General features: G+C 41.5%; 1 protein-coding gene across 3 annotated transcripts; it reads right to left on the reverse strand.

The window, feature by feature from the left end:
* Positions 1-1981: 1981 nt before the first annotated feature.
* On the reverse strand, positions 1982-5854 carry LOC119299390 (sirohydrochlorin ferrochelatase, chloroplastic-like). 3 transcript variants are annotated; one of them, XM_037576620.1, is made up of 7 exons: positions 5701-5854; positions 4959-5138; positions 4663-4865; positions 4523-4584; positions 3450-3560; positions 3210-3302; positions 1982-2408 (listed from the first exon to the last, which is right to left on the reverse strand). In XM_037576620.1, the coding sequence occupies exons 2-7, from the start codon at positions 5021-5023 to the stop codon at positions 2304-2306; spliced, it is 639 nt and encodes a 212-aa protein (XP_037432517.1). In that variant the 5' UTR covers positions 5024-5138; positions 5701-5854; the 3' UTR covers positions 1982-2303. The 3 variants fall into 3 exon arrangements, with proteins under 3 accessions (XP_037432517.1, XP_037432518.1, XP_037432519.1); XM_037576621.1 differs by having other exon boundaries at positions 4959-5174; positions 5701-5836; XM_037576622.1 differs by having other exon boundaries at positions 4959-5135; positions 5701-5828.
* Positions 5855-14496: the final 8642 nt, after the last annotated feature.

Below are 14496 nucleotides of genomic sequence, written 5' to 3' on the forward strand. Positions count from 1 at the left end.
TATTATTAAAATTAAATAATGAAAAACTACTTTGAAAAATAAAAATGTTGACGTACAACAATAGAAAATGTTCATATGTATAAAAATAAATGTTCATCTTATAATTAAAAAGTATTCCTATATACAAAAAAGGGTTCCATGTATGAAAATGTTCATGAATTTTTAATAAATTTCATTGATTTATAAGAATCTATCCAAGAATGTCTGAATATATGTTCGTGTTCTTTTTTTATAAAAAAATTGCATGGTTTCCTAGGGAAAAAGGGGGGGAAACAAAAAGGTGAAAAACAAAGAAGAAAAGGGTTGAAAAAAAACCCGACTCTTCTATTTGATGATGATTTGGTGATCTGTGCATCCGCTAAACAAATGGTAATATGTGCACAAGCTAATATGCAGGAAGCCACAATTGTTAAGAATACGCTTGATTTGTAAGATTTCGGGACAAACTCCAAATTAGCAAAAAACCTTATATTCTCTTAAGTAGGCATGTAAACGATGACTAGAAACTAAAATTAAAAATCTCGTTTATGCTCTGGACATGGAACTTCCCGTGGATCATTTGGGTCATCTCCCTATCATTCCTGCTAAAGTCAGAGATCAAGCCTAATATTCTTTTTGTTGAAATTCAAATATAAACTTCGACAAAATGTCTGTCTATTATAGTTTGTTTTCAAGACATTCATGATAGGCCTTTGTGAGTTTACGTGTTTAGAGCTAGATATAATAAAGAATAGATATCTGGTAGGTATAATATAGCTCATAGGCAAGTATACAAGCACGAGAGAAAGTAGTAGCGTGAATTTGGTGGGTTCTGGAAGTTAACTCCTTTGAGTTTGAGGAGCTAACCGGATAGGGGTTCGGCTAGGTACGTTTAATATTTTGAGGAGTTAACCATTTCTATGGGGTCAGCTAGAGTTGCCCTAAGCATGTGCCTAAATCTGTCTTCAAAAGCTCAGTTTTAAAGATAAATCATAATCATTTAGATTGTGCACCTTGCAAATTTGTAAAGGCATACTATTATCTGGGATGAACCTAGGTACCCTTTTTGGGGGAATATCATAGTCATCGTCGAATTCAAAATCAAGGCTTTATTTACCCTTAGACGGTCTCTCATCTTTGGTTTCCTCAATCCAAAACTTGAATGTTCCTCTTATTAAAAACTTATTTGGCACTAATAATACGGTGTTAATTTCTCGTATCCTGTAAATGCTTGTGATTTTATGGATAGACTCGTATGGAAGCACATACCTGCAGGAGTCTGCACTACTAAAAGTGCTTACCATAGTTTCAAGTCTAATTCTCTTCTAGTGTTCAAATCTCGCTGTGTCCTAAGAAGACGCACTTGACAGACTAAGCAGTCAGTTTAATGCGTTCATGAGGGCAAGAAGAACATAGCAAATACAACTGGGCGAATAAAGTGCCGAATAATCAGGAGAACGATAAAAGAGATGCTCGAAAAGAATGACACCCTTCATGCAGTTGAGGATTGAATGCTAATGTGAGTAGAGGTGGCATGCATATAGAGGTCCTAGGTGGGAGAAGACAACAGGGATGACCTAGATCCAAGCATCCAACGAACATCCTCCGAAACCAGAAGCAGATGACATGGAGATGGTTTGTACTACTCCCGCCATTCCAAAATGTAAGTTAAGACACATAAATTTTCTTGTCGCCAACGAAACATTGACGCTAATACATGCAGAAGTATATGGAGTTAGCATGCAAGAGTAACATCGTTTTCTTTTGTTTTGCAAAGAAAAAATGTTGCATGTCTTTTAGTACTAAGTTTGCAAGCATATTATTGGTGGAAATTGCCATTATAATCATGTGTCAAAGGCTACAGAAAATCAAACGTGTCTTGTATTTTTAACAGAGGAGGCGGCAGTCCGGCAGCAACAAGCAACAATAAACGGTAAGGGCAGGGCAGGGCAGCGTATACACAGCGACAGCGAAAAAGGCAGCAGGGAGAAAGAATAACTCATTGGCGGAGGATGGCGATGCAGCGTCATTCCAGACATTGCCATAACAAATTTGTTGGTGGTGCATACCAGGCTTTGATTTACATGACAAATTTACACTCGTCATGGTTTCTTGTTCAGACTGCTGAAAACACTCTAGATCTACAAGCTGAACGAAACCGCCAAGATCATTGTTGGTACAATGTTTTCTAATCGCATGGCAGATAACAAGGAGCATGGGTTAACAAGATGGAATTATTGGCCTCAGCCATCAATCTGCGCTGCCAATGAGCCAAAAACAAGGCGTCCTGATTAGACTTTCGAGCAACTCTCATGTCATCACGATCAGGAGTAGAGGTGGCACTTTCCAGTCCCAGCACATACTGCACACTCACCGGCATCGCCTGCAACATGCCTCAGGCAGTACTTGATGCGATCATTCATAACATCCTGCAGAAACATTTTTGCCGTGCAATTTGTAACCAATCTACTATGAGATGATACTGAATGATTGGAGCAACTCACCAACCATTGCTGGCGTCGCCCCTTGTATTAAGAGGAGATTGCTCTTGTTGATTGTCAAAAAAAAGAGAGGAGATTGCCTTGGATAATATGAACAGTGGAGTAGGTGGTATATTCGATTTGGTTTGCTATCTATAAATACCATTTTGCCAAATTAAAGCAGGTTATCACGATAATTTCAGATTAGTGGCATACCGCTTACTAATATAGCAACAAAGTGACATACTGATACAGTATAGAATCACATACCACAGTGATCTACAAGTAAAATTTACAAGAATGTAACACAGTAACATGATGGGATGCTAAGGTAATGAAAGATTAATCCGTCGTGTTCAATAACTCTTGGATTCATTGTTCAGGAAAAAAAACTAGTATGCCTTTCTAGTAGAGAAGTTCAACATTCCCTTCAACAAAAAAGTAGGAAATTCAAAAGGGTGGAAGTTTTAGTAGATCTACTTATCAAGGAAAATCCACATTCCTTTTCATGATTTTTCTGGAGGGCTGGAAGAATAAGTTGTCTAAAAGATGCAGTTCCCAACTTTCAGCGAGCACCAAGTTTACTTTTGATTAACAACTACTCCCTCCGTTCCAAAATAGATGACTCAACTTTGTACTAAGTTAGTACAAAGTTGAGTCATCTATTTTGGAACAGAGGGAGTAGTTCTCATAAGAGAGACTGCACAATGCATTGTGTGATAGACTATGGGGGAATTAATGAGCACATACCACCATAAGCTCATGCAATCCAAGAGGAGCAGTGACAATGTAGGCCACGTTAGAGTGCTCTTTAGAGGCTTCTGCTGCTAAAGAAGGTATATCCTGAGAAAAAAAATGCAGAATTGAATGAGAAATATTGTCTTACTATAGCTATGTAAGCATTAAGATATTACACAGAAACCGCTACCTACTTCTGCGTTGAACATTTTAATAAACTGAATACCGATGTTAAATGACTGAAAATCTTACTTGTTTCCAGTGCCGTCCAGGTGAAAGGAAATATGGGCTGACAATAATGCGGGATGCGCCTTGCTGGACACATTTTCCAAATGCTTCTTTAATGGTAGGCTCAGCGAGCTCCTTCATTTTGCCAAATGCATAGAAAGAAGAACTAGATAAATATGATTTATTTGCCCCAGAGTCTCCAGCCCATATATAATTTAGCAGTACAACCAAATAGCAAAGAATGGACAAATAGATGCCAACATAAAAAGCCAATGTGTTGCTAGAATAGTATTATCATACCATATTTGTTAAAATAGCTCCGAGCAATGGTTTCAATCAACAAGTAAACTCCCAATTATGCCACAAATATCTTTTAGGAATAATTTTGAAACACTACTTGTGAAAACAATGTCTTCAGAAATATTTCTAAATCACTACTTTGGAAACGAATTTATATTACTTATGTCACATTGTTACTACAAAGCATCAGAAACTGCAACATGAGGAACATTAACAGTGACCATTAAATATATTTAGTATCCTCAACCAGAATACCATGGGATGTTAACCTAAGTGTTCCTTTGTGTATGTTGCCAACAAAATATGCATGGGCTCAAATGAGAGGAATGTCAGAGAATCCAAATGAGTGATCCTGGAAATTCTCCCGTCACTAACAGAAGAAAATAAGAAAGTACAGCGGTATATCTACGGATTCTCATTCGTAAATAGAAAGAAGCTACTGAATAAAATCATGTCAGATAGAGAAATCTAAGTGAGTGACCATGTAAGTTATTTTTTATTTTTCCGCAGGAGAGCGGTCTTGTGAGTTGGCCAGTACAAGGTAGTTTCAAAGAATAGTCTGCACTCCATTAGAAATCTGTAGCCATGTTCAGTGGCAAGCAAGGGAAAATTAAATCCAGAAATGCTTTATGTAACCTGAAATCGAAATTACAAGTTGATTTACTGATTGCCAGTTTACTGTCATAAAATTGGTAAAGGGCTGCAGGCTTCAAGCAGAGTTTAATAAATTTAGAATCTGCACCTCCCTCCCTAATCATAAAAGCCATTCCACAAAATTGCAAGAACAATAAGCATACCATGTGAGCAGGCTCAACAATCCTGTATCCAGTCCTTGCCCTGAACATAGTAACAAAATCGTCTGCAATTTTCAAGAAATTACTCAAGATAAGCACCATGGGAAACACCAGAAATTCAAGGAAAATAATCGGTCCATTACTTAGCATGAGATTAGATTCCTGTCGCCGTGACCCATGGTCGACTATGATCACACCATCATTCTCTCCCACAGCAAAATCCTGCTCCCCAGTCGTTGCAGACCTGGAAGCAGAATTTGGTCCGGAATTCATGGCACGGTATCCACTACTTCTTCCAACTGTTGGCAACTTGACAAAATCACCGCGAGACCTCACATTAGTGGTCCTAATGCCGAAAAACAAGAAACAGGGTTAACATTAAAGGAAACACAAGAGATGGCCAAGAAACTGAATACAGGTCCAGCAGGCAAAAACTTACCTCGAGGGAAAATCGCCCGCGGGAGTTGCAGTGAAGGGTTGAAAGGAGATCGACACAGGGTGCATAGACCTATCAGAGCACCCCCTCCGCGATTCTAGCTTCACGTAAGAGCAGATGCCAGAAAGATCCCTCTATGTTTTCTCAAAAGGCAATGTAGACAGTCGATCTAACAGGCACCTTCTGTACAAAAGAATATTTCAGTGTGGATGATGATTCCTGATGAAAAACATGGCTATCAGAGACGCAGGATACAAAAAGGCATCTAAGAGATGACTGCCTAGAAGGCTCGGGAGGCCCTGTATTTACATATGAGCAGATCCACTTTCAGTTGGCAAAATCAAATTAATTACATTTAAATAGAGTGGCATCTGATAGGCGGAAAAAAATAGAGTCGCATCTCATCTGAAATTACTTGCACTAGTAACTAGCGCTAACCCATTGCACGCAAATTCATTTTTAATGAAATTTGAATGGGACTATAACTATCACCAAAGTAAGTTACCCACTTAGTACTAGGAACAAGAATCGTGCTACAATCGTACTGGATCGAGTGGCTGCCGGTGAAATGCCCAACCAAGTTCATGGACATCTGTTTGAGGTGCCTCTGAAGTAGGGCTGTCATTGGTGCCGAAAGGGATTGCCAAATTCCATCTCACGGAACTAGGTCTTAGAGGGCTCAACTTATAGAAACGGAAGATAATAGGTGGGATAGGGGAAAGTTTCGGGTGGGAGGGGAGCATACCCCCGCCGCCGGTGCTGCGTCGGCCGCCGGTGCCGCGCTCGCGTCAGGGAGGTGGAGAGGAACGATTCTTTTTTTCTTGATGACAGTGGGTGGAGAGGAACGATTGCGAGACAGTGAGCGAGACGAGAGAGGGCGTGGTGGGGGTGGAGGGAGGCTGGTGACGTGTCAACAGTTCTGGGCCTATTTGGTTTGGGTCCTGGGCTAGACATTGACGTGTGTGCGTAGTGCTGCCCTGTGCGGAAATCCTATTCGCCGTTCTGTGCCAAGGAATGTCGAATCGGCTATACCTTTTTCAATTCCACAAAAAAGATGTCTTTATTGTGTTAAAAACATGCACACAAGGTTACGCCGCCGAGTTGCACCCAAAAAGGAACGAACGAGCGAGGGTTTGCGCCCCCAACACCGCCAAAACTTTTTTGGTCCCCTCGCCTCCGGCTGCCATCTTGGCGCCTAGAGGTGGGGGGCCTCGCATCTTTAGAGTATTACGGTCTTCGTCAACGTTTAGTGATTATCGTATTTTGTAAGAATAAATTTACTCTCATTCTTCTGACGATGCCATGAGATTAGAGAGTTTTATATCTTCGCAGATCTGATTATTCGGATCTGAAGAGTTTAGGTTGGTGTCAATTTTTTTCTGTTGGTTTGATTCTTTGTAAAGTTGAAGTGTTTCATCGACATCATGGTGAAGATTTTGTGATCCGATGTTCTGCACTTCTAGGGGATCATCCCCGGCCCAAGTATGTTCAGCAATCAAGGCTTCCCATCTTTTTGGATGGGCGACTCAAGGTGCTTTCAAAAACCATTATTGATAATATTTATGCGGGTGAAAGAGTGACAACATCGTTGCTCCTTGTAGCCTTTTTACCAAAGTCTCTGGAGTATTTTTCTAACAGAGATTAATACATTGAAGAAGATGTTTCCAAGAGATTTCATTGCAATTCTTAGTCATAGGAGTTATTTTATATTTTTTTTGGATTTTAGATCCGAATCAATGTATCTGTAATTGTTGTGAGTATGAATAAAATTGCAGGTGTTTCTAAAAGAAATACTGTGTTAAAAACACCACTCAAAAAATACTGTTATGAAAAACAAAAAATAAATAAATGAATAAACCATAGAAAATCGAAGGAAAGCCATGAAAAAGCCAAAAAAACAAAAAACTAAGAAAAGCAGGTGAAGAAACTAAGAAAAATAGAGAACCAAATAAAACCATTGAAGAAATAAAAAACAACATAGAAAACCGAAGAAGAAACAAAGAAAAAGAAAATAAAAGAAAATCTGGTCAAAACCTGTAACATCCCAAATTTTCAATTTGGAAATTATACATAGGTCATTCATGCATATCATATTTTATTGCATTTTTGCTTTGCGGTCCTTGAAATTCTAAGCAACTCAAGGACCCACGGAGAGAGTTAGGGATTTCGTTATTTTCATATTTGAGTTTTCTCAAATTTTGAAAAAATGGATCATTTGGTTTTAATTATTTTCCCCTCCGAAAATATTTCATATTAAAATATATGAGAAGAGATAATATGATCCAAAATAAATGAAATATTACAGGAAAAATATTAAAATCAAATAAGTTATTTTATTTGGATTTTGTTGTAATTTTATTTGAATTAGGAAAAAATGCGTTTTTCAAAATTGCATTAGAGGTCTAAATAAATGTTCACTTTGTCCGTAATATTATTAGAGGACCGTGAAAATTTATTTCAGAATTTTGGAGTCCGTTTAGTATTTCTTTTATTTTGTTTTTCTGCGGCAGGATTTATTTTTTAAAAAAAGGGTAACCGACCTACCAGGCCGTGTTCGACCTGGACACTTGACCCGACCGGTCTTATAAGCCGCGCCCCCGCGTAGCCCTGAGGCCCAGCCGCGCTACGCCCCTGCCCTAACCCTAAGCCGCCGCCGCCGCATCGCCACGTCACCCTCCTATCACCGCCCCTGCCCTAACCCTAACCCTTATATTGCTATGCTATGCTCGTATATTGTGTCTCGGTCATCCGTTTCTCAAACACCCTGTAGTGCGAGAAACCCGGAAAAGTTATGCCAATACCTTGGTAACAGGAGGTTTGTTAAGGGAGTTAGCAGAATATCTCAGGGAGCTTCCTTTAGAGATTTTTCCTAGAGGTTTTGTTACAACCATGGAAGTTCAGTCGACATTGTTGGGAAAGATTCGAGAAGCTCAGAAGGATGACAAAGAAATTGCCGAGATAAAGGAGAAGATGGCTGAAGGCAAAGCCAAAGGTTTTCATGAGGATGAGCACGACACCCTGTGGTTTGAGGACCGTATATTTGTGCCTTATAATGCAGAGATCAGGAAGTTGATATTACATGAAGCTCACGACTCGCCATACTCGATACACCCCGGAAACACCAAGATGTATTTGGATTTGAAGGAGCGTTTCTGGTGGACTGGAATGAAGAAGGATATCGCCAAGTATGTAGCCGTATGTGATGTATGTCAGAGAGTGAAGGCGGAACACCAGAAGCCAGCAGGATTACTGCAGCCTATGCCGATACCCGAATGGAAGTGGGATAAGCTTGGCATGGATTTCATCACTGAATTACCCAGGACCCGATCGGGATATGATTCTATCTGAGTAGTAGTGGATCGTTTGACCAAAGTAGCTCACTTTATCCCCGTGAAGACCACCTATACAAGCGCGAAGTTGGCCAAGATATATATGACCAGGATCGTATGTCTACATGGAGTTCCGAGGACTATCGTATCAGATAGAGGGAGGCAGTTTACCTCAAAGTTTTGGCACCACCTGCACCAAACTTTGGGAACCAGGCTAGAGTTCAGTACCGCATTTCATCCACAGACAGATGGACAGACCGAGAGAGTAAATCAGATTCTAGAGGATATGTTGAGAGCTTGTGCGCTAGACTATGGGTCTAGTTGAGATGACAACTTTCCCTATGCGGAGTTCTCATACAACAATAGCTACCAGGCCAGTTTGAAGATGACACCGTTCGAAGACCTGTATGGACGAAGGTGCAGAGCACCGTTAATATGGGATGAAGCTGGAGACCGTCGGTTGTTTGGACCAGATTTGATTAAGGATTCCAAAGAGAAGGTTAAACTAATTCGAGATAGACTGAAGGTAGCTCAGTCCCGACAGAAGAGTTATGCAGATTCAAAATGCAAGGAGGTAGTCTATGAAATCGGAGACAGAGCATATCTGCGAGTATCACCTCTACGAGGAGTTATACGTTTTGGAGTTAAGGAAAAGTTAGCCCCGAGATTTGTAGGGTCATACTGTGTTTTGGAACGCATGGGAGAGGTAGCCTACAAGTTGGAATTACCCGAAGGACTGTTATGAGTACATGATGTGTTTCACGTTTCCCAGTTGAAGAAGTGCCATACTGAGATGGCCGATATCCCTCTTAAAGATACGGTGCCCCTGGAAGCAATTCAGTTGGATAGTGATTTGACATATAAGGAGACACCTGTAAAGATTCTCGAGTTTGCCAGCCGAGTTACTCGCAGCAAGGTTATCATGTTTTGCACAGTTTTGTGGAGCCACCATACCGAGGATGAAGCCACCTGCGAATGAGAGGATGATCTACGCAAAGACCACCCACCCCTATTTTCTAGCCAACCCGAATCTCGAGGACGAGATTCATCTTAAGGGGGTAGGTTTGTAACATCCCAAATTTTTAATTTGGAATGTTATACATAGGTTATTCATGCATATCATATTTTATTGCATTTTTGCTTTGCGATCCTCGAAATTCTAAGCAACTCGAGGACCCACGGAGAGAGTTAGGGATTTCGTTATTTTCATATTTGAGTTTTCTCAAATTTTGAAAAAAGGGGATCATTTGGTTTTAATCATTTTCCCCTCCGAAAATATTTCATATTAAAACATATGAGAGGACATAATATGACTTCTCCAAAATAAATGAAATATTAGAGGAAACATAGTAAAATCAAATAAGTTATTTTATTTGGATTTTGTTGCAATTTTATTTAAATTAGGAAAAAATGTGTTTTTCAGAATTGCACTAGAGGTCTAACTAAATGTTCACTTTGTCCGCAATATTATTAGAGGACCGTGAAAATTTATTTCAGGATTATTGGAGTCCGTTTAGTATTTCTTTTATTTATTTTTCTGTGGCAGGATTTATTTAAAAAAAAGGGTAACCGACCTACCGGGCCGTGTCCGACCTGGACACTTGACTCGGCCGACCTTATAAGCCGCGCCCCCGCGTAGCCCCGAGGCCCAGCCGCGTCGTGCCCCTGCCCTAACCCTAAGCCGCCGCCGCCGCATCGCCGCGTCGTCGCGCCGCACCTCCGCCGCCGCACGCCGCCGACCTCGCCGAGGTAGCCGCCGCCGCCGGTTTTCACAAGAAAACCGTTTGATTTTTTTTCGAAACCCTAGTTTTTTTTCTAGATCAAAAAACCGTTCGATTTTTTTTTGAAACCCTAGTTTTTTTCTAGATCAGTTTTTTGTCGGTTTAATTAAATCGCGGACGTTCGTCCGTACGTTCGCTTTAACGAATGTTGTTCATCCATTAGTCGCAGACAGCGAATGTTCGTTCGTTAGCCTGTTCGTCACTTTTCTTTTTCCAGGGTTTTTCCACGATTATTTTCGATCGTGATTTCTGCCCTAATCTTCGTTCTAGTTTATCTTTTCGCTCGTTTATCCGAATCAGGTGAAACAAGCGCCTAGATCTTTGTCTTGAAGCCCTCTTTCCGTTTAACCAACTTGAACAAGATTTTGGTACTGTAAAATTTGACTTTAGTCCATATTAGTAATCGGATCTTGTTTCTTTCGTAGTTTGAGTTTCGATGCTCCGTTTGATTTGATTCGTTTTGCAAACCGGAGTTCTTCAGTTGAACTTTCTGGTTAGATCTTCTTATTTGAGTTTTACCCGTGTATCTTTGCTTTATTGCTTATGTATGCTATTTTTTGTTTGCGATAAAACACCCGGAGTGTGAAGCGTGCTACTACGAGTCTCTAGGTTTTGCGGATCCTCAGCAAGGCAAGTAACACTTTGATCATACCCCTTTATCACCCAGATTTTATTCATTAGTTTCAACCCTCAGACATTGCATGAGTAGGATCTCTTAACATGTGGGTCTGGGAAGTGGATGATGAGGTAGAACCTATTACCTATTTTATTATCAAACCCTGAGAGTTACTTCTACGTTATGCTTATATTGCTATGCTATGCTCGTAGACGTGGTTTGGGTTTGAGTGTATCCATGACATATGTGAGTGGTTAATTAATGGCTCAACTTAAGGTGGCAACTTTAATACACATCTGGGTGGATTGCTTGTGGGCACCTGGAGAATCCAGTGTTGTCCAAGGATATCCTGGAGTACCCGTGTGATCATCCTACGGTCCGCCACCCAGGCTCAAAGGGATCATAAGATTATTCATGCTAGAAACTTCCGTGTGCAGCCACAAGCCATTATGGGCTCTGGCATAGTTGAGTATGTTGTGTGACCTCTTTCAGTGGTGGGCTAACCAATGTAGGGGAAAGTAGGTGTAACGGTCCACCCAGAGTAAAGAGTTAATGCTTCTGAAAGACTGTGTCTCGGTCATCCGTTTCTCAAACACACTGTAGTGCGAGAAATCCAATGGAGAAGATCGAGTCTTGTGGGGAAAAGTGCGCAAACATCTGCAGAGTGTATAAACTAATCATGGTTAGCCGTGTCCCCGGTTATGGACATCTTGAGTATCTGGTACTTGAATTATTGATTTGATCTCATCACACTAAATTAATTTGTTGGGATGTTAATGACTACTTTAATTGGGATTGAGTTGGAGGAACCTTCTCAATGATGTTTCAACTACCATGATAGTTAAAATAAAATATATTCCTTTGTTGTAGGGAAAATTGGCTTTTCGCAAAAACAATATAACCATAGAGCCTCCACCAGCCATATATGCATGTAGTGATAGCATTTATCTGTTCATTGCTCTCTTGTGTTATTTTGCCAGCATATTCCATGTGCTGGACCGTTTTCGGGCTGCAACGTATCATGTTGCAGACTTTTGAGACGACGAGTAAGATGGCGTAGGTCATTTGTCGTGCACTCGGCTATGGCGTTGGAGTTGATGGACTCACTTTATCTTTTAAGTATTCTACTGTTATCGTAATTAGATGGCCTTAAGCCATACTTATTGTAATAAGTTCTCTTTTGAGACATTCGATGTAATAAGTGTGTGATTGCTACTCTGTTATAAATCCTTCGAAGTACTATGTGTGTCAGCATTACCGATCCAGGGATGACACTGAAGCACAGAGACTTGACCGTTTGAGGCCGGGTCGCTACAAGATGGTATCAAAGCACATGCTGAATGTAGGACACGACGACTAAGATGAGCCATAGATCACTATTCTCTACTCATTTCTGACTCCTCTCCATTTTGTACTCTTTAGGATGGCGGTCTCAAGGAACAAGTTTACACAGTCGGATGAAGACACCCTGTTTGGACGACACTTGAATGAAGTCACTAAGTACCTGAACATTGGAATACCAAGCTTCACCGGGACCTACACCGCCACTTTACCAGAAGAGGAGCGTTGGTTGATTCGAGTTCAAGTTCCAGGAAGGACGTTCACGCCAGTCACTAACCCATAGAGTTTTCCTTTGATGCACCAACCTGGAGTCTAGGCAAGAGCATGGCAGCCCATATTCCATAGGACGCATCGGCGAAGTTTACCACAAGGAGCTTAAGGACACTATCTACCAGATATGTGGGCGTCGAGATGAGCAATGGGAGATGATCAGCACCAGGAAGGACATGTCCATTGGAGCATTCATCCAAGAGTTAAACCATCACATTCGTCGCCAGGAGAACCAAATGTGCGCAAGCATGGTAGATTTGAAGAAGGCGATGACCAGGATCACAGAGCTAGAAGAGGAGCTTAAGTCCACATGTGATGGATATGAGGAGGAAATGATGATACTTGTGGAGAAGAATGACGACATGACAAGGAAGTTAGGGGTTTTCATGGGAGACCCCGCGCCAGGAGGAGAAGATGACGAACCTAAGGAGATTTGTTCTGAAGACTACATCATCATCGATGACACCGACTCTGACCCCGATAGTAGTGATGATGACTACAAAGACGAAGCTGGAGCGGCTATCATGGAGTCTTCCACCGATCAAAATTTCTAGCAGACCACTATATGATTAGTAGTATTCCCCCATGTAAATATTAGTAGTCCGAGCACTGTAACGATAGTTAGATCGATTGTATACCCTTGCTTGATTGATTGAGTGATATGATATGATTGTGTTTGTCTCATGTGCATCTGGGTAGTGCTTTCTCATTAGACCTCATTCTATTCTAATCTCTCCCCTCTAAACCCATCAGATGCCTCCAAGACGTGACCCCGGATTTGCTTTCCCACTGGAGCTCACTCAGTTGATCCAGCAGCATAATACACTGATGAATTTGCTAGTTCAGAATCAGGGCAACAACAACAACAATAACAACAACAACAACCCTCCGCCACCACCTCCAGTTGACAACTTAGCCCGTTTTCTGAGGTTACAGCCGCCAGTGTTTTCCAGTAGCACCGAGCCCATAGTTGCTGATGACTGGCTACGTAGGATTGGAAGGGAGTTAACCACTGCCGGTTGCACAGATGCTGAGAAGGTGCGTTTTGCCGCACACCAACTGGATGGACCCGCACCTGCATGGTGGGAGAATTACATAGCCACTTTTCCCATAGCCAATGACACTTGGGAGCAGTTTCAGCAAGCTTCCCACACAGCCCATGTCTCAACTGGAGCTATGAGCATGAAGAAGCGTGAGTTTTGCAACTTATGCTAGGGGAATCGTACTGTAGGTCAGTACGTGGAGGAGTTTAGTAAGTTATCTCGTTATGCCCCAGATGATGTGGCCCCGGATGCCGCGAAGCAGGAGAAATTTATGGAAGGGTTGAATGATGAGATGAGCATGCAGTTGATGGTGGAAACATTCAACAACTACCAGGAGTTAGGAGATAAGGCTCTTATGATTGAAGGGAAGCAACAGCAGATTGAGAGCCGCAAGAGGAAGTATGGACAAGGGAGGTACAACTCAGGAGCTTAGCAGAAACCCCGTCTCACCCCGAACCTGGGAGGATTTACCCATAACCATGGAGGCCATAACCATAATGGAGGAATTCCTCATAACCACCACGGCCCTAGGAATGGAAATGGTAATGGAGGTTATAAAGGATTGCGATATAAAGTTGCAGTATCATCCAGGCAAGGCCAATGCCGTAGCAGACGCTTTGAGCCGGAAAAGTTATGCCAATACCTTAGTAATAGGAGGTTTGTTAAGGGAGTTAGCAGAAGATCTCAGGGAGCTTCCTTTAGAGATTTTTCCTAGAGGTTTTGTTACAACCATGGAAGTTCAGTCGACATTGTTGGGAAAGATTCGAGAAGCTCAGAAGGATGACAAAGAAATTGCCGAGATAAAGGAGAAGATGGCTGAAGGCAAAGCCAAAGGTTTTCATGAGGATGAGCACGACACCCTGTGGTTTGAGGACCGTATATTTGTGCCTTATAATGCAGAGATCGGGAAGTTGATATTACATGAAGCTCACGACTCGCCATACTCGATACACCCCGGAAACACCAAGATGTATTTGGATTTGAAGGAGCGTTTCTGGTGGACTGGAATGAAGAAGGATATCGCCGAGTATGTAGCCGTATGTGATGTATGTCAGAGAGTGAAGGCGGAACACCAGAAGCCAGCAGGATTACTGCAGCCTATGCCGATACCCGAATGGAAGTGGGATAAGCTTGGCATGGATTTCATCACCGAATTACCCA

Source organism: Triticum dicoccoides, chromosome 5A (assembly GCF_002162155.2).
Source record: "Triticum dicoccoides isolate Atlit2015 ecotype Zavitan chromosome 5A, WEW_v2.0, whole genome shotgun sequence".
Lineage (NCBI taxonomy): Eukaryota > Viridiplantae > Streptophyta > Magnoliopsida > Poales > Poaceae > Triticum > Triticum dicoccoides.

Coding starts and splice junctions, on each gene's coding strand:
- LOC119299390 (XM_037576620.1), bottom strand. CDS start 5,023: ATGCACCCTGTGTCGATCTCCTTTCAACCCTTCACTGCAACTCCCGCG. Junction 4,585..4,662: donor GGAATCTAATCTCATGCTAA/GTAATGGACCGA, acceptor TGAAAATTGCAG/ACGATTTTGTTACTATGTTC. Junction 3,561..4,522: donor TTGTTGAGCCTGCTCACATG/GTATGCTTATTG, acceptor GGCAAAATGAAG/GAGCTCGCTGAGCCTACCAT.